A 23,027-nucleotide genomic window follows, 5' to 3' on the forward strand; every position below is an offset into this window, starting at 1 on the left:
TTGCTGAGACCTGAAATTGATATGGATGTTCGATATATATGAAGTATACCTGTATGAGTGCTTATCTGATAGCGGTGATATATTAAAAAGTATGATGGGGACTATTGTTTTTGTTTGGCTGACCCTACATCAATAAGAATTTGGAAACAGGAATGATATATATATATGAAGTATACCCGTGTGAGTGCTTATCTGATGGGGGTGGTATATTAAAAAGTATGATGGCTGACCCTACAACAATAAGAATTTAAATGGAAAAATTATCAGGTCCTTCGATTGATCTGGATTTATTGTTAAGTTTCTGAATTTTTAGATAGAATAAAATTCTTTTGAACTGCATGAGGAGTTATTTTTAGATTTCTGTCATCCATTCAAGTCATCTTTTGCTCTACAAAAATGATATAAGTCTACAAAAATGATAAAAATGTTCTTGGATAGTTTTGGAAGGAAAGATTAACTCTTATAATCAAATCATATATCTATGTAATCAAAAATTTATTATATGTAATCAGAAATAAAAATTGATAATTGGATCAAATGGTCGTGTAATCAAAGTATATATCTGTATAATCTGAATATAAATCTGTGTAAATAATTATTTAAAATTATTTAAAGATATTTTTGTCATTTTTGTGGATTTAAACGGTAGCATATGACTTGAGTGGGTGGCCGGGATCTAAAATCAATTTCTTATATAGTTTAGAGAGATTTTATTCCATCGGAGAGATTTAGAGATTTAAAAAATAAGATTAGATCAATCGAAAGATCTATAGATAATTTTTTTAATTTGAAAATAGGAATAGCTGGCGATGTTGATTACATAGTAAAAGGTCTCATGCTGTTAATCATGCAAAGTGGCCGACTTTGACTATTGTGATAGGCACAACAGGGACATGTTACATTTGCAAGCACCACCGCATCATGTTACCATCTACATTTTTCCTTTTGGAGGAACCCGTGCTACTATCTGTTATCGTTTGAAGGTCTGGGTGGTCTCAATCCGCGGCACGTTTCCAACTTGGTGGCTCTTACTTTCCCCGGTAGCTAACTCGAATTTGAATTTGTGGTGTGACGGGAATTAGGCGGATTCAGCTAATCTAGACTGTTTGTTCGGGTTCGTGATAATCGACATAAAATCATCAATCCGAATATTTCAGGCAATTTTGGGCTTATAAATTCTGTAGCGGATTCACTACACGGTCTCATCTGCGCCCCTTTTCTTTTTTTTTTTTGGCACGTCTCCTTTGCACTTCTTTAGGGGCTGATCAACGCACTCCTAAATTGACCAAGTATTGCTTTGTTACGGAACAGGGCCTAAATCAAAATAGAGTTAAAAAACGTGGGAAAGGGCCAAAATTAGGGTCGACAATGAAGGGTAACGACAGACATCTTTCTAGGTTATCAGTATTTTTTAAATTTTAATTTGGTGGGATAAATGAATGGAAAACATGTTGAAAATCTCAGAAGTATCCGTTCAGCAACTTCTTCCCATAATCCCATTTGAAAATAAAGTTGTTTTCTGCTACCAAAAAAAAAAAAAAAGGTTGTTTTACTGGTTACGGCGGGAGGTCACAGGATCCCATTAACAAGGAAACGTGCCACAATTAGAGAGGAGGGAGAGGAAGGGAAGAGTGGTTGGGGCTAAGTCGTCGTCCATGCCTCTTATGGCGAACCAGTCCACCGGTTGGTTGGTTTTCTAGCATATGTGGGATGTAACGAAGCAGTCGAGCGTGCGCAATATTCGCAAGATAACCTAAAGAACAGGTGAGCTGATGGAGACCTAGTTGAATTGATCCAAGGGATGATTGAGTCCGCAGCTTAGAGGTGGCAATTTACTTTGTCTCATTGGGTAGCTTATCTGATCCAACCCAACCCCAATACGGCACATTTTATCCAACCCGTAGCACAATTTGGAGCTATTATGGACAATGGTAAAATCCATTCCAAATTTGATCCAGATATATATACCTCTTCATGGATTCCCTTTTAGAGGCATTATATATATATATATATATATATATATATATATATATATATATATATATATATATATATATATATATATATATATATATATATATATATATATATAAACAATTTGATTTTTTTTTTGTACCTTTACTCAATTTAATCTATCCAACTTGTTCCATCTAATTCTATCCATCCTATCCTTCTCTACATTGTACCTATCCTGTTTCGTTCTGATTTCGAGATAAGTACAGAATGGATACTGATGAGGCCCACCCAAACTGTTGCCATCTGTAAGTCCGCTTCCAACTGAACTTTCCTAATTTTAAGAGCCGTGACAACACGGGCTTGGCCGCAGGCGTGTCGTAGGAGGTGCTGGCATAAGCATGACACGATGCTGTGAAGGATTTTGCATGATCAAAATTTGCAATGTTACTCGATACTTTAGAACCCCCAGGGCAGATGTCTTGCTGGAGTATTGAGGGAGAAATGGTTAGCCAAGGAGCAGCATAGTCGTAGCATGATATCAGGGGGCTCGGGATGCATGATACTTGGCATACCGGCAGACCGCCAAGATATATTTGGATACTTGAGGATCCCTCTTGGTTTGAGGAGGGGCACGGAGCTTTAGCTATGTTCTTGACTCCTCCAAGCACATAGGACGGGTTCGTCGCACAATTGCAAGGCAATTGTGGTGCCACATCTGGATGGTCTCGTATGGATATATTTGGGGCAATGCTAGTTAGACGAGTTGGCCATATTGTGTGAGAAGAAGAAATCTGAGAGGTTTTATCTTCGAGGGATTGTCCAGACTACTTTATGCGTTCTTGATCTCTATAGTAATGTAAGAGGCGATAGAGGATTAGTTGGGAAAGAGTATGGCCTATCCCAATAAGCAATTCTCGTGAGCATCGCGGGATGATGTCTTGCAGGAATCTGCAGTAGCCGGTTGGTCGTGGAGTATAAGCAGAGCTTATGGAATATTAGTTGGGATATGTGCTTTGGAGTTAGGCCAAGGATCAAGGACAATTAAGAGGGTCGTGCTAAGGAGAGGACAATTTGATGCAAGGATCAGCCGATTGAATAGATTTACCTGATAGTCAGACTTGGATGCTAATATCGCAGCAGTGCACAATATGCGAGCAAGCTATGGACATAAGATGTTAGGCGGTATGGCCATGTATCTTTAGGATTGTGGCAGTGCACAGTGATGTGCGAGCAAACCATGAACATTGGCGAGCGGTATGACTATTAATGGAAAGGCATGTTAAGGATGTAAGATTGAAATCATGGCATAAGAGCTTGTGGGGGAGTCTGAATTGTTACGCCCTGAATCAAGCATCCAAATCAGGCATATGATGGCGGCACACTCCTTAGAACAAGATCCTAAAACATATGCCAGGCTGCTATACACCTCACTGTTCGATCCCAAGTCCCATAGAATTCTTTTGGATCTGAAAAAAAAAAGAACAGAAAAGGAGAGTGAGCTTTACAGACTTAGAAAGTTACTAATATCTTCGAGGGATTAAGCACAATTATTTTTCAAAATATAACAATTTATCAATAATATATAATAACATAATTTTCTTTCAAAATATGTCATGCACATCAGTAAAAGCCATAAATTCTTTCTCAGTCTTCGTTCTCCATGACAAGACCCAGAAGAGACTAGCCCTTAAATACAGAACTCCCGATCCATCGATGTGTGCTAGCGATTAGCTCTACTAGCTAGGCCCAGGAGGTAACTAGCTCTAATTCATATGATCATGATTTGCCCCATTACAAGGTAAAGAGATTAATCTCAAAATAAGAAATACATGATGCATCAGCATGTGTCAGCGATCAGCCCCGACTGACTAGGCTCAAGAGGACTAACTCTATCAGTGATCAGCCCCGACTGACTAGATTCAGAAAAAATACGTTTCTGATGTATGGCCAACGATTAGTCTCGTTGGCTAGACCCAGATCATAGTCTAACTAGAGAGTTTTTTTCATGATTTTTTTATAATCAATTTTTTATAAATAATGATATTTATTTTTATAACAGCATCAACTCAATTTTCATATGATCCAAAAAATAATAAAATAATTTTATTCAAAATTTCATGCATCGATGAACATATATAATTTTCTTTCCAGAGATCTTGCAATATTAATATAAGAAAATCATTTCTTTCTAAAAATTTATATCATGCAAAAGTGACATCATGCTTAATCAAATTTTTTTAAAATTATTTTTTATAAATAAATAAATAATTTTAAACTTCAATAATTTTTAAATATTTTATATAAAAAATTAATTTTTAAATACGTAAATATGTATAAAAATAAATATGTATAAAAATAAATCTAGAGATAAGAGAAAATTTACCGACAATCGAATCCAAAAATTATGATTTTCGGTATGTGACCTTATTCTTATATCCATACTTCTTCTGATCTAGATCAAATCCTGGATCAGATCTATTTTATTAATTAAAAAAATTAGACTAGTTAAACTCGATCAGTAGAGGTATATAGGAAAGAATAATTAAGATCCGATCTATTTGACTTGACTCAATTGAATTGGATTGAATCAATAAGTTAGGTTTATCCAAAAATTTGAGTCCCTCCCCCCCCTCTCTCTTACTTTCTTTCTTGGCCGAACCTAAGACTTCTTGGGTTTCCTAAGGGATGATAGGAGGGGGGGTTTGACGACAAGGCGCCAGAGTGGCCTGCGGTGGCGGCTCAGCGACAACCAAAGGCGGTGGTCCAACGACCGATGACAGGGTACCCGAAAGTAAAAGAAGAAAAGGGGATCTACCCCTTACGCCATGGCAGCGATACTTAGGGCCGGAAGGAAGAAGAGGGAAGAGAGGTTTACCAAAGATGGCGACGGTGATACGATGGTAGCGGTGCGGCGGCGGCGATGAGGGGTTGCAAGCTGGCAGGATGGATCTCAGTGGGTGTTGATGAAAAATAGGAGAAACAGTGCAACGATGGTTTGAGAAGGAAAAAATCAATCCAGCGAGACTCGACAAGGGCACGACAGTTGTGGAGATGAGGAAGGAGAAGGAGGGAGGCAGGGAAGGCTTCAGTGATGGATAATCGATCGAGAGAAGAGGGGTTTTATAAGAAGAAAAAGGGAAGGGATAGGCTAGATTTCTCCTTGGATAAAGCTAGATTTCCACCAGCGTGTTCAATCCAAACTCTTCCCCACTGACGTACGATTCCCACCAGATCACCCTCATGATTTATCCTCTCTTGCAGTTGTGGATCGAGTAGGGAACGAAGTTCCTTTGTTTCATTCAAACTTTGCTTCGACCCCCATCTCTCTTTCTTTTTTTTTCCTGATGAAATCGGCAAGGGATGCCAGCTTCAGATAAACTAGATCCAAGGGATCGGTTCTCACGTAGATAGTGGAACCTGAGAGGGCTCGGATGTGTATGATTGATTATAGCTTTCAAGGGTTGGAGGGCATGCCGGCTTGACAGTCTAGCTGGACGGCACTAGAGATGGATTTGGTTGAGCCTCATGCATCGCAATGGTTTTGCATGATCATGCCATATAGATTTGGTGTATGTATTCTTGAAGGATAGCTTGATGGTTTGCAGGTTGGTGGTACAGTAGTTATGTCATAGCATGTAAGTATGCTGAAGATCGAGACATCTTAAGTGAGCAGTACTTACCTTATGGGATATAGCTTTAAAATTGGCACAGAGATATCAAGCTGCAGAGCACTCTTGAGAAGAGTCTACATTCATGGAAATGTTCATGAGCATTATGGTTGATCCGAGGGGTTGATGGCTGGTGGGCATTTGAGGGTATTGCATGTGTTCAGTGCAATAGAGTTGCTAGGCAGGGGCATAGAAGTGCATAGCGGTTGGACAGTTGCTTGCTTATCTGTATGTTTGAGGAAAGGATTCAAAAGGGCTGATCTTGTGTGTGGCATGCTGAGGCGTTGCATGGATGTTTGGATAAGAAAAAACACTCACTCCGTGATAGTGTGGCCATTCGAGAGATTCTCGTGGCTTTGGCCGTGGAACCTTGAACGAACCTCCATTTTCAACCGTTCCAAAGCATGTGATAGTGTTAGTAATGAGTTGAGGAAGTCTAAACTGAGATGGTAAGAGATCTTAGTAGCTACCTTCCAAAAAAAAAGGAAAAAAGAAAAGACATTTTAGTTGCAAGTATACTCCAAACCTGCTAAGCAATTGAGCAACCCATCATAATGTGTTGAACATCTTCAATTGCCTGGGCGCAGGGGTCACACGTAGCATTTTGATCAGTTATCAGTCCGTGGTAAATTAGGAGATCCTTGCAACGCAGTCTACTGATCCCATATTTCACTGGAATAATCCCACTCTGTTGCCTAAATCTTTCCAAGAGAAACGTTAAGCGTGCGTTGAATTCATTGACCGACTGGACTGACTGAAGATAATAAGAAGTTATCATAGACTTCACAGTATCCAGATTAGCCATGGAAGCTTTACAGCATCCAGAATAGCCATAGAAGCTTTAGCAGCGAGTATGAGGTCGTCACTCGTCAGCAATTAGGAATTTGGAAATAACGGGTGGATAAATGTTCGCGGCACGCCTTGTTTGTGCAATCATAGCAAAAATCAAACGTAACATACACGCTGATCCTCCGAGAGGATGACGCGTTAATCGGCGAGAGGGCGAGATAGCAAAGGTGAGGCAAAGCGTGCCCGCAACGCCTTTAGACATCGATCCGCGTCGGTCAAAACGCGCTCCCCACCGTTCATTGTTCGCAAGGACCAGCCCTTGTGTGGAAGATATTATCAGACGGACCGGATCCGGTGGACCAGTTCAAATCCGTACGATGGATAAAAAATAATTTAAATGGAAGGATCCTCACGCCCCTCATCTTGCTGTATATAACCACGAGGAAGCCGAGCCCGAAAAGCAACAGGCAGAGACCCGCCCCAGCTCCGCCGGCAAGCCATGGCCAGGCCGGATTCGGACGGGTTCTCATGGCTGCAACCGCTGGGGCTGGCCTTCCTAACCTTCAACTTAGTCGTGGCCTTGAACAGATCGAGGAGCGATCCCTGGGGGTGGCTTTCGCATGTACGTATGTTTGCTCTTCTGGTGCCTCCGCCGTTTCGAGAGCACACCCGAGGGCATCCTGGGTAAGAGAGCTTTGGGCTATTCCCCGGGTACAAGAGATAACTGTTTCGAGAGCTCTTGGGGGAGTCCTCTCTCTTGCTCACACCTTTGAAGGGTGTGCAACGTCAGTCGGGCTCTTCTTCTCTTTGTAAATGCATGGAGAAGGCGTAGAAGCCCGCCGCAATCGTGAGCCCAGCCATTGTCCACACGACCACTGCAATGGGTAGTGGCATGATCGATGCCACGTGGTAGGAGAACATGACAGTAAGGAAAGTTGAAAGCGACCAGACGGCCATTTTGAGAATCCCGCCGGTATTGGGGGAGCCCTCGGATGTGCTCTCGAAACGGCGGAGGCACCAGAAAAGCAATAGCAGATCAACGTAGGAGGTGACTACGTACGAAAGCCAACCCCCAGGGATCGCTCCTCGATCTGTACAAGGCGACGTACGATTGAGTTGAAGGTGAGGAAGGCTAGCCCCAGCGGTTGCAGCCATGAGAACCCGTCCGAGTCCGGCTTGCCATGGCTTGTCGACGGAGCTGGGGCAGGTCTGTACCTGTTGGTTTCCGGGCTCGGCTTCAAATCCATCCGCCTCTTGGTTACTGGGAGGCGAGGCCTCTCACGGAGCATCCGTGTAGTTAAACCGTTCCGGGTCCAAAACGGGATGAGAAATTCATCCTGTTATCCACCGTACACGTGCCCCGTCGAGGCCCATCTAATAATGTGTCCTCCAGGGCCCACAAGTCCAAGCAGGCGCAGCGTTCAGCGCTCCTCTCTCCCAGATCCCAATTCCTAATTCCTAATTCCTGGTAGGAAAGGAGATCGCAGCAGCCAGAGGCCTTTCGTTTCCATCGTCGTCCTCTTTCCTCTCCTCCGCTATTCCTATCCGTTTGGTTGATATTAAAGCCGCAATAGCAAGCAGCTTACGCTTCTTCGACTCAGATGGATCATCCTCCCAAAGAAGCGGTTTCGGCGGCGGCCGTGGCTCCCACCACCAACGTCAACAGTTCAATTTCAGGTTCAGCAGCCCCCCCCAAGAGAAGGTCCGGCTCGTCTCCTGCACCAAATGCTTCGACGCTATCTGGTTCTGCTACTGTATGCACGCAATCCTCCTCCTCTTCCTGTCTCTCCTCTCTCTCTCTTGATCTCTGTCAGTCCGAATGCTTTGTCGCTGCTCATTGGGCGGCTATATACTTGTCTGTTCCGATCCGATGGTTGTAACTTGTAAGAAAGAGGGAGTGATTGGGATGGCGATCGGGATTGGGATGGCAGACCGAGATCGCTGGATTCCATACATTGCTTTACGTGTTATTTCAGCTCAAATCGACCGTCCCTATCTTGGAAAGAGACGAGGGCGACCCATAGCTGCGCAGCCTTGTGATGGATAGATAGGTCGCATTGCTTGCTCTCTGTTACAACCATACATCTGTTGGAAATTAATTTGCACCGGAGAAATCAAGAATTTTTCAAAATAATCAAGCACATCAAACAATATGTCTTCTCCTGTTCTAAAACTACTTTTGATATTTCAATATATCTTCTTTTCTTTTGAGATATTTTTAATGAGACATTTGAAGGGTCACAAATCAACTATAAATATGAGTTGTCTTGTATTCATCTATGTACGAACAAAAGAATAAAATTTTATATTAAAAATATTTTCGGCATACAAACTTCTCTAGCATGCTGTAGCATTGCATACTTAGCTTATTTTCAAATATTTCTTCCTTCTTTAGCCCACTACATTTTTGCAACCCAACAAATTTGGTATCAGAGCCATACCTTTCCTTGATCTCTCATGGCAGCCACCTCCACTCCATCCATTTTTACCTACAACTCAATTCAAGTTCCAATATTTGAAAGAGAGCATTATGACTATTGGAGCTATAAAGAATGCAAACTTTATTCATCTCTCAAGAGCTTTGGGACGTTGTTGATGGCACGTATCCGGAGCCACCTGAAGATCAAACCAACTGGCAGGAGGCGGATCAAAAGCAATACAAAAAGAATATCAAAAGAGATGCAAGTGCACTACGCTACATTCAACAAGGAGTAAGCAACACCATCTTCCCTCGAATCTTTGGTGCAAAAAAGGCTAAGGAAGCTTGGGACATTCTCAAGAAAGATTTTCAAGGAGATGAGAAGGTAATCTCTTTAAAGTTACAATCACTTTGGAGAGATTTTGATAATATATCTATGAAAGAAGGTGAAAGTATGTTAAATTTTCTCACAAAAATTTTAGAAATGGTTAATCAAATTAGAAGTCTTGGAGATTCCATTGAAGAAAGAAAAATTGTTCTAAAAGTTCTTCGTAGTCTTTCTAAAAAATTTGATCATGTCGTTACTGCAATAGAAGAATCTAAAAATTTGGCTATATATATTTTTTATGAGTTAATGTATTCTCTCCAAGTGCATGATGAAAGATTAAGCAAATCAGATCAACCTCTTGATCAAGCTTTTCAAGTCAAAGCAAGTATCTCGGAGAAGAAGCCATACAAATTCCAGCAAGAAAAGAGAGGGGGAGCGTTCCAAAAGAAAGGCAAGTGGCAAGGCAATAAAAATGAAGATAAAGTCAGAGATGAGCAACAACAGTCAAGGAGCTACCAACATCAATGCCGTATTTGCAAGAGAACCAATCATGAAATCAAGGAGTGCCGTTTCAAGTGCAAGAGATGCAAAATTGCCAACCACTCCTATCGAGATTGTTGGTACAAAGACAAGTCCGAAAAAAAAGTACAGTTCACTAAAGAAGAGAATGACCAATTATTTTCTTGCATGAGCATTCAACAAGCATCTCAAAATATTTGGTATGTTGATAGTGGTTGTAGTAGCCACATGACCGGAGATAAGAAGATGTTTGTGGAGCTTGATTCAAATTTCACATCCAATATACAACTTGGTGATGGAAACATTCAAAAAGTTGAAGGAAGAGGCACTATTGCTGTCCACACGAAAGGAGGTAACACAAAATTCATTAGTGATGTGCTTTATGTTCCTAACTTATCTCAAAATCTCTTGAGTGTTGGACAACTTTCGCAAAAAAGATATTCTGTCACTTTTGATAATGAAAAGTGCAGAATTCTTGATAAGAAAGCAAACACTCTAGTGGTGACTATTGACATGAGCAGAAATAAAGTTTTTCCTCTTATTATGTCCTCCGATCCGAAGCTTGCTTTCAAGGAAGAAATTATAGATAAATCTTACCTATGGCATTTGAGATATGGCCATCTAAACAATAGTGGATTGCACTTGCTTAGACAAAAGAATATGGTGATTGGACTCCATTCCATTAAAAGAAGCAATCAAGTATGTGAAGGATGCATATATGGTAAGATGCATAGACTTTCATTTCCCAAAACTTCTTGGAGAGCTAAATCACCTCTTGAATTAGTGCATACTGATATTTGTGGTCCTACAAGAACTCCTTCACTTAACAATCGAAGATACTTTATTTTATTTGTTGATGATTATATAAGAATGATGTGGCTTTACTTTTTATATGAAAAATCAGAAACTTTTTCTATTTTTCTTCTATTTAAAGCTCTTGTAGAAAAGTAAAGTGGTCTTGAAATCAAAACATTGAGGACAGATCATGGAGGCGAATTTCTCTATACACCATTCATGGAGTATTGTAAGGACAAAGGCATCCAAAGACAACTCACTGTTCGAAGAACTCGGCAACAAAATAGAGTAGCCGAAAGGAAGAATCGGACCATTGTGGAGATGGCAAGAAGTATGTTAAAAGGCAAAAAACTCCCTAATAAATTTTGGGCAGAAGCAATTCATACATCAATCTACATCCTCAATAGATCTCCAACAAAGGCGGTTCGCAACAAAACTCCTTTTGAAGCATGGTATAAGAAGAAACCAGTTGTTGATCATTTTAAGGTATTTGGTTGCATAGCATATTCTCACATTTCAACTCCAAACAGAGATAAATTTGATAAGAAAGGAGAAAAATTGATCTTTATTGGGTATAGTGATGAATCAAAAGGCTATAGATTATTTAATCCAGCAACTAACAAGTTAGTTGTGTCAAGAGATATCATCTTTGATGAAGTTGCAGCTTGAAATTGGAATGAGAACTCTTCTCAACCAACATCTAAGTTCTTGGAGCCTATGACAGTGGAAGGACAATCATCTTCTCAAAATCAACCACCTAGTTCAAGCCCAAATCCACCAAGAACAAACACAAGCTCTCAAGTGGATGCAACTATGGACTCAAATTCTCCATCAAGGAAGGTGCATTCTTTAAGAGATATTTATGATTCATGTGATGTTGCCTTCTTTGGATGTGAACCTAAGGCTTATGAAGAAGCAGCAAAAATTGATGTTTGGAGAAAAGCCATGGACGATGAAATTGCAACTATTAAGAAGAATATGACATGGGAGCTTAAAGAGTTACCAAAAAATAAGGAAGTCATTGGCTTAAAATGGATTTACAAAATGAAGTTCAAAGAAGATGGATTTATCCAAAAGCACAAAGCAAGATTAGTAGCCAAAGGTTATTCTCAACTGCTGGGAGTCGACTTCAATGAGACATTTGCACCCGTAGCAAGAATGGAGATAGTTCGCACGGTTCTTGCACTTGCAGCCCAAATGGAATTGAATTTGTATCAACTTGATGTAAAATCTGCATTCCTTAATGGAGAGGTTGAAGAAGAAATATATGTGGAGCAACCTAAAGGATATGAAGTCAAGGCTTGGAAAGCAAGGTGTATCACTTGAGAAAAGCATTATATGGGTTGAAACAAGCACCAAAAGTATGGAATAGCAAAATTGATGGCTACTTCCAAAAGAATGGTTTTCAAAGAAGTCAAAGTGAGCCTTCATTCTATGTGAAGAAGCAAGGTACTCAAAATTTTCTTATCATTTGTTTATATGTTGATGATCTTATTTACATAGGTACTAATTTGAAGATGGTGGAGGAATTCAAGCATAATATGATGAAAGAATTTGAGATGACTGATTTAGGTCTCATGAAATATTTTCTTGGAATTCAAGTAAAGCAATCCAAAGGAAATTTTTCTTATCCCAAGAAAAATACCTTGAAGACATTTTGAAGAAATTCCAAATGGATAAATGTAAAGCAGTTTCAACACCTACGGCTTTAAATGAGAAATTGCAACAAGATGATGGAACAAAGAAGGTCGATGCTATAGAATTTTGAAGCCTAGTTGGATCTTTGATTTATCTCACCAATACAAGGCCGGACATTATGTACTCGGTGAGCTATGTTTCAAGATTCATGAGTAATCCAAGTAAGTTACATCTAGCTGCAACAAAGAGAATTTTGAAGTATTTGCAAAGCACTAAGAAACAAGGAATTAGGTATGTCAAAGAAGAAAATAATTCTTTGGTTGGTTTTACTGACAGTGATTGGGCTTGATCCTTAGATGATCGAAAGAGTACTACAGGATACTTGTTTTGTCTTGAGACGAAGGTGATATCTTGGAGTTTCAAAAAGCAAAAAATAATTGCATTGTCTTTTGCAGAAGCTGAATATATTGCTGCCAATAATGCTACATGTGAAGCTGTTTGGCTTCGAAGACTACTTAGTGATATGCAAGAAGAACAAAAGGAAGCTATAACCATCTTTTGTGATAACATGTCAGCTATTGCAATGACCAAGAATCCAGTGTTTCATGCAAGATCGAAGCATATTGAATTGAGGCATCATTTCATCCGAGATTTGGTGAACAAAAAAGAAATACAATTGAAGTTTATCAATACAAATGAGCAACCTGCAGATTTTCTCACTAAAGTCGTAAGTGCTGAAAAATTTGAGAAATCCAAGAAGCTGCTCAACATTGCAAATTAAGAGGGGGTGTTGGAAATTAATTTGCATTGGAGAAATCAAGAATTTTTCAGAATAGCCAAGCACATCAAACAATGTGTCTTTTCATGTTCCAAAGCTACTTTTGGTATTGCAATGTATCTCTTCTTCTTCTGAGATATTTTTAATGAGGCATTTGAAGGGTCACAAATCAACTATAAATATGGGGTTGCCTTGTACTCATCTATGTATGAACAAAAGAATAGAATTTTATATTAAAAATATTTTCAGCATACAAACTTCTCTAGCAAGTGCTGTAGCATTGCATACTTAGCTTATTTCCAAGCATTTCTTCCTTCTTTAGCCCACTACATTTTTGCAACCCAACAACATCTTTCCGATTTTGAGGTCCCTAGAAATGGTGGATGTCCCTCGAAATTGAACATCTATTTCTGATTGTAATATCAACCTCTATTTGTCTTCCCTGGAGCCCCCCTACTTCCGAACAACTTATTGACCCATCTTTAGGCCCCGCTCCAATTTCAGTTTTCAACGTACCGCTGGTTTTGGTGGAGCAAGGAAAGGATACTGCTGCATGCCGCTCAACTATTTGTTTTATCTCTTCTTCTGATGTAATGGCGGCGGCGGCGGCGGGGGGGAGGGGGGGGCGGGGGCGAATGAGGTGCTGGTAGCAGTTCTAGTAGGATCGGGCTGTATTGCATGCCTAGCTATGATATGGAACTTACATGTAGCGGGGGCTGTGATCAAACCTCGCTTCTTGGGTTCTTTCTCGATTGATATTTCTGATGTCTGTCTTTATACTGCTCTGTATACCTTTAGCTATTGCCTTCGTCAACATTCTGGCTCAGTTGACATAAGTGCAAAATAAATCCCATCGTGGATATACCGATTTATTTTGAGAGTTTGGGATTGCTAAATGTGCTACACCTTGCATCAACTAACAAGTCACTCGTCGTAAATAGCCCATTTAGTCATGGATATGGATGTCGCACTTTCGATCCGAGATCGCAAGCCGAAAGTCATGACAACCACCGCATACTCATAAAAAATTTTTCTCATAAGCATGCAAAGCATCTTATCATGATATCATGAAACAACAATAAAATAATTAGCCAATAATTTAAATAAAAAATATAACAATCTAAATTTTTTCTTTTATATCTCAATAAATTTCACAATGTTCAATAAATCTTACATTAAATTCAATAAAACTTTCAGTCTAAAATAAAAGTACGAAGGTTCTGCTTCTTATCACTCTTCTATTCATATCTTGTATTATTTTAATTTCTCAACATCTGTAAAAATAGTAAAAATAGAAGGTAATAAGCTAGACAGCCCAGTAAGCAATGATCACTTTCAACAGATTTCATCAGGCATTAAAGTAAATAATTATTTATAGAAAATAATGTATATAAAGTTCATCAATTCGAAATCAACTTCAATTATGCAATATAATTTATGCTAAATTCATTTCTTTTTTAAAAATTTAAGTTTTTTTCAAAATTTTAATTTCTTTCATTCTTACATTCTTTTCATCAACCATGAGCTATGACCATATTTTCTCTGTGACAGGATCATAATACCGTATATCTTCTTGCGGTGAGCTGCGAATCATCTGCCAGTAAAGTCCTTCAGAATCGCTGGTCTCGCTGGCGATTTGCCGTTGGTCTCACTGACGACATATCGCTGGTCTCGCTGGCAACATAAATCTTCAGAACAAATCAATTGTGAATGTATATGTCTCTATTGGCGGGATCTTTTACATAGTCAGATTGTCAATTCATATTGTTCTTATATCAGAATTTTTCATAAATCATGTTTCATATTCTAATTTTGATAAGAAAACATATAATCATGTAGTATCGAAATCAATCAATATAATGCATCATAAAATCAATATGTTCAATCATGCTTCATCATAATATTTCAAATAAGATATTTTTATAATAAAATATCATTCATCTAATTTATGTATCGTTTCACAAATTATATCAAAAAAATATATTATAATTTATCGATAAATCTAGAAAAAGTGAAACATTATTTACCTCATACGTATTCCAACAAACCCACATAATTCTATAAATTTTCTTCCAATATCCTTTATTCATAGATCATATCGTGATATTCCATGATCAAACATCCATAATCCCATATAGGATCAATTTCAATAATTAGAAAGGACATGAACAATTAAGAAAGAATTGATGGACATCCGTATCCCATCATCTAGATTGGTCCGATCATCTAATTTTATTTAGTCAAAATCTAATTAGGATATAGATGGTTCAAAATTTGGCTACCGAATCAAATCAGATTTTCGAAGTGATAGGATAGAGATTCCTTTTTGGGTTCGTAAATCAAATGGAGAGAGAAAATCAGAGAAGAGAGAATTTATGAGATACAATCTAAATTAATTAGGTACCACAGTCCAACATCTCGATTGATGTGATCAAAATGATCTAATTCAAGTCATGGTTAAATCAGGATCATGGATAATCAAATTGAGAAATATCAGATCTGATCAAGATGAGTGCCAGCACACTATCTGACAATCATGGATTAGAATTCTTCATCAGATCAGAAATATTAAAAAAAATTCCTCATTGATAAATCTTTTTAGAAAGAGAAATCGATCAAGAGAGAGAAATAATTTTAGAAAGAGAAAATTTTGGAGAGAAAAAATTCATCTTGGACTTTTCAGACAATATGATTCAACAAATCCGATTGATCAGATCAAATCATACTGAAATTATTATGTGGATAATTTAATAAAATCATGAGAAATAGAATCTTAAAAAATATTAGGTCTGATCAAGATGGATGCTGGTATACCGTCCAACGATCACAGATCAAAATTCATTATTAAGATCAATTTCAATTCATTATCATTCTTTTTAAAATTCTAGAAATCTTAGGAGAGAGAAATAATCTAGAGAGAGAATTTTAAAGAGAGAAAGTAGAGAAAGAAAGTGGAGAGAGACTAGAGATATTAGAGAGAGAAGAAAAGAGGGAGAGAGAGAGGAGAGATAGTCTATTTATTATTTTTTTATTTTTATTTTTCTTCTTCTTTTTCTTTTTCTTTTTTTTTCTTTTCCTTCCTTCTTCCCGTGGCCTCTTTTGGGCGAAACAGGGACCGTGTGGTCCCCTCTTTTGGTCGGTCGATTAGCAACGTGACTGGTACAGTGGTGGCCGACGGTGGAAGGGTGGTGATAGGGTGGCTCGAAAGAAGTGAATCCGATGGTTGGCGGTGACCACCGGCACCGAAAAATCGAGAAGAACAACAAAAAAAATAGAAATTTTTTCTGCAACAAAATTCGATGACTCCGATCATCGACGATCGTGCACACGGGCACAGGAAGGAAGGGAGAGAAGAGAGAGAGAGAAATCGGAGTTTACCTCAAGCTCTGACGACGTCTCCGACAAGAAATCAAGGTGAGCACGGTGACGGGCTTCCGCGAGGATTTTCCGACGATCCCCACCGTTTTGCCTCGGGATTCTCAGGTGGAGGAAGGGAGAAGCGGTCTCCCTCTTAAATAGAGTCAGAGGGGAGGAGTTTGACTTCTCCCTGACGAGCTTTCCGACTCTGTTTAGGAGTCAATCGGGAGGAAGAAGACTCCCCAAAAAATTTTTTTTGATGGGCTTTTATGGGCTGGGTTTAGGGCTTACTTGGGCCAGGTCATAACATTCTTTTCCTCTAAAAAAAATTTCGACCTCGAAATTTTTCTTGCTTAAGTCTTCATAATTTCTAACTTGGGATTTATGGTAAAAATCTCATCCCCAAATATTTCAATATTCTAATTATTGATACCAATTCATTCTTAAATAATTTTATAAGGAAAAGGTTAATACATCAAGTGTTGATCTAAAACAAAACCATTCATTTTCTTATTATCATAATCAACATCTCAAAAATTTTTAATTTTTAAGATTTCAAAATCATACTCTCATTCCCTATAAAATAATGTTCAATACCTCGTGACTAGATCAAAATCAAATCTATCTCCTGTAAATAGAAGAAAATTAATATCTTAATTCTTGAATAAGAATTTTATTTTTTTTTCAAAATACTAACCGCTTTTAATTAATCAACCCATCATGAGATAGAAAAATATATTTTTATGAATCACATGATGATATCCAAATCAATCAAAATTTAAAAATATTTTTTCTTATTCATGCTTTCAAAGGTTGAAAATTTATCTTTTTAATCTCATTCTCAAGTTTTTGATGTTTTAATTTTTTTTGATGTAAATTCATCATTAAATCATTTCATAAAGAAAAGATCAATATCACTAATATTGATTAGAATCAATACCATTATTTCTGATCATCAAAATTAATCTCTCAATTCTAGATAAAGATATCAAATTTCTCACCAAAAATCTTTAACTGCTCATGATTTAATCAATTTATCACAAGATCATAAATAAATTTTACTACATTCTCTGTAGATAAACTTTTGAGTATAAAAATCTAAGATCAAAATTATTATTCGATAAATAATCTTAAATTCTTTCTAATAAATATATAATTATTCAATTTTAAGATAAAAAAAAATTTATCTCTAAATATTCTAAATCTAAAATCAAAAATTAAGGGTCCACTCATTCTAGAATTAGGATGCTAAATATTTTTGTAGCATACTAGGTGAAAGTACTACTTTTAAAATCACATTAAGGATATCTAAAATAATTCAAAATTTTATAAATATTATTTTTTTTAATATTAATAATTTTTTGTATCAAATCATATCATCTATGATAATTCTTTAACTCAAAGAGTCAACATTCCTAACTTACTCAAAATAATCCAGATCACTATGCTTCTACTGTGCACTCTGTTCTAACAATCAAAATTTTTTAGATTCATCAAAAAATTTGGATCAAATTATTTCTTTATCTTATTAATGAAAAAGATCTAAAATTTTAAATTTCAATTGGTCAAAGCTTAACTTTCAATTCTCATTCATATTTTTACTGGTGTACAATAATTTTGATTAACCCTTAAGTCCAATATCACATTTAAAACCATCATATAGGTTTACTATAATCAATATGAATCAAATCTTAATTCTTATATCAATTCAATTCGATAATTTTAAATCAAAATTCTTATAAGTCAAATTAATGAGAAAATCCTTCGATGCTCCATTAAGTTAGGATATAATCAGAACATATAAGAATTTTAAATCATTATCTTTTCTAAAGTTTCTATCATCAGGATCTTCAATATCTATCAAGTATCTTTTCATAACAATCATACAAACCTCAAAAAATTAATTCTCTACTTAATAGATTCAATCAGAGACCTCAATAACAAAAGTAAAAGAACTCCATATTAATTCCTAAATCCAAAATTTTTAAATTATAAATTCACATGATCCCATAATCTCAAATAAATATAAATCAAATTTTTTATTTTAATCTAAAGATATTAATTTTTCATTAACAATCTCAACAATAATATCAAAAAATTTTTTGATCAACTTAAATACAAAATTTTTAAATTAAAATTTTATATACATCATGCAGTCTCCAAAAGACACAAATAAAATCTATTATTTAGATCTAAGGATGATAATTAATGATTTTAGCACAATAAATATCTTACAATCTCATAATCGATTTCATCAATAAGAAATAGATTTCTTTGCAATATCTCCAAATATGCATTCATCCTAATATGTCATTTTATATATGATCTACATATCAAGTTTAATTTCGATAAATATTCTAATCAAGCATCATAAAAGACTTTTTTAATCCATCCTGGAATAATATTTTATCATCAAATCTTTATCTTACCAATAGTAGTCAACTTCTCTACTAGAAGTAATATCATAATATTATTCTCACATCGAATTGAAACTTACGATTCACTTGAATAATCAATGATCAAATTAACAACCATAATGCACAATAAAATTTTTATGTCAATCCTTTTATAATTACTTTCGATCAAAATCTAATTAATCATATCATGATCCATAGATCATCCATCATATTTCAAACTCTATATGTCATAATCTCTTGTGATCCTTTCATACATAATCTCAATGTTTAATCAAAAATTATAAAGATTTCTCCCACTGCAATCATAAAGATCTACACTATAATGTCTCTAGTGTCTATGCACTGATACTCATTCTATACACATCTTAGTTCATCCACTAATACTCTGATGCTACCTTAATTGTCATGCCCCCGATCCGAGATCGTGAGCCGAAGGTCATGATAACCGCTGCATACTCATAAGAAACTCTTCCTATAAGCATGCAATGCATCTTATCATGATATCATAAAATAACAGCAGAATAATTAATCAATAATTTAAATCAAAAATATAACAATCTAAATTTTTTCTTTTATATCTCAATAAATTTTATAATATTCAATAAATCTTACATTAAATTCAATAAGACTTTCAGTCTAAAATAAAAGTATGGAGGTTCTACTTCCAATCACTTTTTCATTCATATCTTGTATCATCTTAATTCCTCAACATCTGTAAAAATAGTAAAAATAGGAGATAATGAGCTAGACATCCCAGTAAGTAATGATCACTTTTAATAGATTTTATCAGGCATTAAAATAAATAATTATTTTAGAAAATAATGCATATAAAGTTCATCAATTCGAAATCAACTTCAATTATGCAATATAATTCATGCTAAATTTATTTTTTTCAAAAATTTAAGTTTCTTTCGAGATTTCATTTTCTTTCATTCTTACGTTCTTTTCATCAACTATGAGCTCTGGTCATATTTTTTCTATGGTAGGATCATAATACCGCGTATCTTCTTACGGTGAGCTACGAATCATCTAGCAGTAAAGTCCTTCAAAACTGCTGGTCTTGCTGACGGTTTGTTGCTGGTTTCACTGACGACATAAATTTTCAGAATAAATCAATTGTCAACGTATATACCCCCATTGGCTGGGTCCTTTACATAGTCAGGTTGTCAATTCATATTGTTCTTATATCAGAATTCTTTCTAAATCACGTTTCATATTCTAATTTTGATAAGAAAATATATAATCATGTAGTATCAAAATCAATCAATATAATGTATCATAAAATCAATATATTTAATCATGCTTCATCATAATATTTCAAATAAGATATTTTCATAACAAAATATCATTCATCCAATTCATACATCGTTTCACAAATTATGTCAGAAAAGTATATTATAATTTATTAATAAATTTTAAAAAAATAAAATATTATTTATCTCATACGCATTCCAACAAACCCACATAATTCTATAAATTTTCTTCCAACATCCTTTGTTCATAGATCATATCGTGATATCCCATGATCAAACATCCACAATCCTATATAGGATCAATTTTAATAATTAGAAAGGACATGAACAATTAAGAAAGATAGAATTGATGGACATCCGTATCCCATCATCCAGATTGGTTCGATCATCTAATTTTATCTAATCAAAATCTAATTAGGATATAGATGGTTCAAAGTTTGGCTACTGGATCAAATTAGATTTTCAAAGTGATAGGATCGAGATTTTTTTATTGGGTTCGTAAATCAAATGGAGAGAGAAAATCGAAGAGAGAATTCATGAGATACAATCCAAATTAATCAAGTACCACAGTCCAACATCTCGATTAGTGTGATCAAAATGATCTAATCCAAGTCATGGTTAAATCAGGATCATGGATAATCAAATTGAGAAATATCGGATTTGATCAAGGTGAGTGCCAGCACACTATCCGACAATCATGGATTAAGATTCTTCATCAGATCAAAAATATTAAAAAAAATTTCTCATTGATAAATTTTCTTAGAGAGAGAAATCGATCAAGAGAGAGAAATAATTTTAGAGAAAAAAGTCTAGAGAATAAAAATTTTAGAGAGAGAAAATTTATCGTGGACTCTTCAGATGATATGATTCAACAAATTCGATCGATTAGATCAAATCATGCTGAAATTATCATATGGATAATTCAATAAAATCATGAGAAGTAGAACCTTAAAAAATATTAGGTTTGATCAAGATAGATGCCGGTATACCGTCCGGTGATCACAGATCCAAATTCATTATTAGGATCAATTTCAATTCATCATCATTCTTCTTAAAATTTTAGAAATCTTAGGAGAGAGAATAACCTAGAGAGAGAATTCTAAAGAGAGAAAGTAGAGAGAGACTAGAGAGAGAAGAAAAGAAGGAGAGAGAGGAGAGAGAGTCTATTTATTATTTTTCTATTATTTTTTTCTTTTTTTTTTCTTTCCTTCTTCTTTTCGAGGCCTCCTTTGGGCGAAACAGGGGACCGTGTGGTCCCCTCTTTTGGTCGGCCGATCAATGGCGCGACCAGCACGACGGTGGCCGACGGTGGAAGGGAGACGGTGGGACGGCTAGGAAGAAGTGAATCCGGCGGTCGGCGGTGACCACCGGCACCGAAAAATCGAAAAGAGCAACAAAAAAAACAGAGATTTCTTTCGTAACAAAATTCAGCGACTCTGGTTGCCGACGATCGTGCACACAGGCACGGGAAGGAAGGGGAGAAGAGAGGGAGAGAAATTGGGGCTTATCTCGAGCTCCGGCGACGTCTCCAGCGAGATCAAGGCGAGCACGGTGATGGGCTTCCGCGTGGATTTTCCGGCGATCTCCGTCGTTTTGCCTCGAGATTCTCAAGTGGAGGAAGGGAGAAGGGGTCACCCCCTTAAATAGAGTCGGAGGGGAGGAGTTTGATTCCTCCCCGACGAGCTTTCCAACTCCATTTAGGAGCTGGTCGGGAGGAAGAAGACTCCCTATGGGAGTCTTTCTCAAATTTTTTTTTTTTTTTTTGATGGGCTTTTGTGGGCTGGGTTTACGACTCAATTGGGTCAGGTCATAACAATGGAGCTATGACATGCTGATGTGCTAAGCGACCAAAGGGTCCGGTATTTTTTTATGGATGAATATGCCTGGAAATAATAGTTTGCAGCCCCATGCATGTTTCATCATAACTGGTTGCTAGAGATTGAAAGATGCTATGCTGACCTTTTAACTTTGGTCGAGCAAAAACTTACACTCCAAACCTAATAAATTTGGAACTGACTTGTAGCTCTTACCAATTTTGACATTCTAGTGAAGCTGATGCATTTCTATTACATCATCTTGGCAGAAACTTTACCTTTAAACAAGAAATAGTTCATAGTACCATCACTTCATGATGACTACCGTTTGGTTAGCCATTAAATTTTTTTTTTAATTTTTAAAAAATAAAAATCAAAAAATAATATTTAGTAACATCATGAAAAATAAAAAGTAAAAAATAAAAAAATCTAAATAATTACTTTATATGCAAAACAAAAATTTTTTACTTCCCAAAATTTATTTTTTTATTTTTTTTTTACTTCCGTACATCTAAAATACCAAATCAAAAAAGTAAAAAATTTGAATCTTTCTTCCTTGTTGAACGCTTCACCTTCCCACCTCCTTCTCCCTCCCTTTTCGATTCTTTTTCCCTCGTTGAGCTCTTCATCCGCCGTCCTCAAACGTTGCTTTTTGTTCTATAGCAACGTAGTTACCAAACATATTTCTTATTTTTTTATTTTTACTCAACAATAAAAATAAAAAAAAATAAAAAAATATTTTTTAAAAATTAAAAAGTAAAAATCAAAAAGTGTAACTAAATGCACCTTAAAATTTCTTATGAGAAGAGGCGCTTGTGCGAGGGGTTGAGATTTGTAGGTAGTTAGCTTGTGGAAGAGCTCGCCATCTTTTAGCAGTTCATGCTTGTCCAAACTATGCAAAAAGTTTTCGCTTGTGGAATTTTTTTTCTTTAGTTCATTTAGCAACACCAATGCTATAAAGAGAATCATTGAAAGTTTTCTGATACTCAATTCTTATTCAGACACCTTTTTGGTTACTTTTGTCTTTTGAACTAGTTCCCACATGCGTGTATGCGTTGATAGATTGCATGTGAAGATCCGGGCTTTGTTGAATTTGAGGATTCACATTGGTGACTTTTGGCTATGAGTAATGTTGCGGCCAATCCCTTCATCGTCTGATCGTCGGAAACGAGCACCTGCAAGAGAAGTCCACACTGACCGAAGATGCCTCCAACGGAGACCCTCCGACGGTCAAGTCAGAGAGGAGACTGGGCAACAGTAGAAAAAAATCAGGAGGATTCAGCGAGAGAGAGAGTC

General features: G+C 36.5%; 1 protein-coding gene and 1 pseudogene across 1 annotated transcript in view; one reads left to right on the plus strand and one right to left on the minus strand.

Annotated features, from left to right (window-relative positions):
* The first annotated feature begins 6,879 nt into the window (after window positions 1-6,879).
* Window positions 6,880-23,027, plus strand: part of LOC105038438 (uncharacterized) — a 47,027-nt gene continuing 30,879 nt past the window's right edge. Inside the window, 2 exon segments of the mRNA XM_073253653.1 lie at window positions 6,880-8,101; window positions 8,104-8,167. Coding sequence (XP_073109754.1) covers window positions 8,015-8,101; window positions 8,104-8,167 — 151 coding nt within the window. The 5' untranslated portion in view covers window positions 6,880-8,014.
* Window positions 7,175-7,660, minus strand: LOC114913277 (uncharacterized; annotated as a pseudogene).

This window comes from Elaeis guineensis, chromosome 1, assembly GCF_000442705.2.
Source record: "Elaeis guineensis isolate ETL-2024a chromosome 1, EG11, whole genome shotgun sequence".
NCBI classification, from domain to species: Eukaryota; Viridiplantae; Streptophyta; class Magnoliopsida; order Arecales; family Arecaceae; genus Elaeis; species Elaeis guineensis.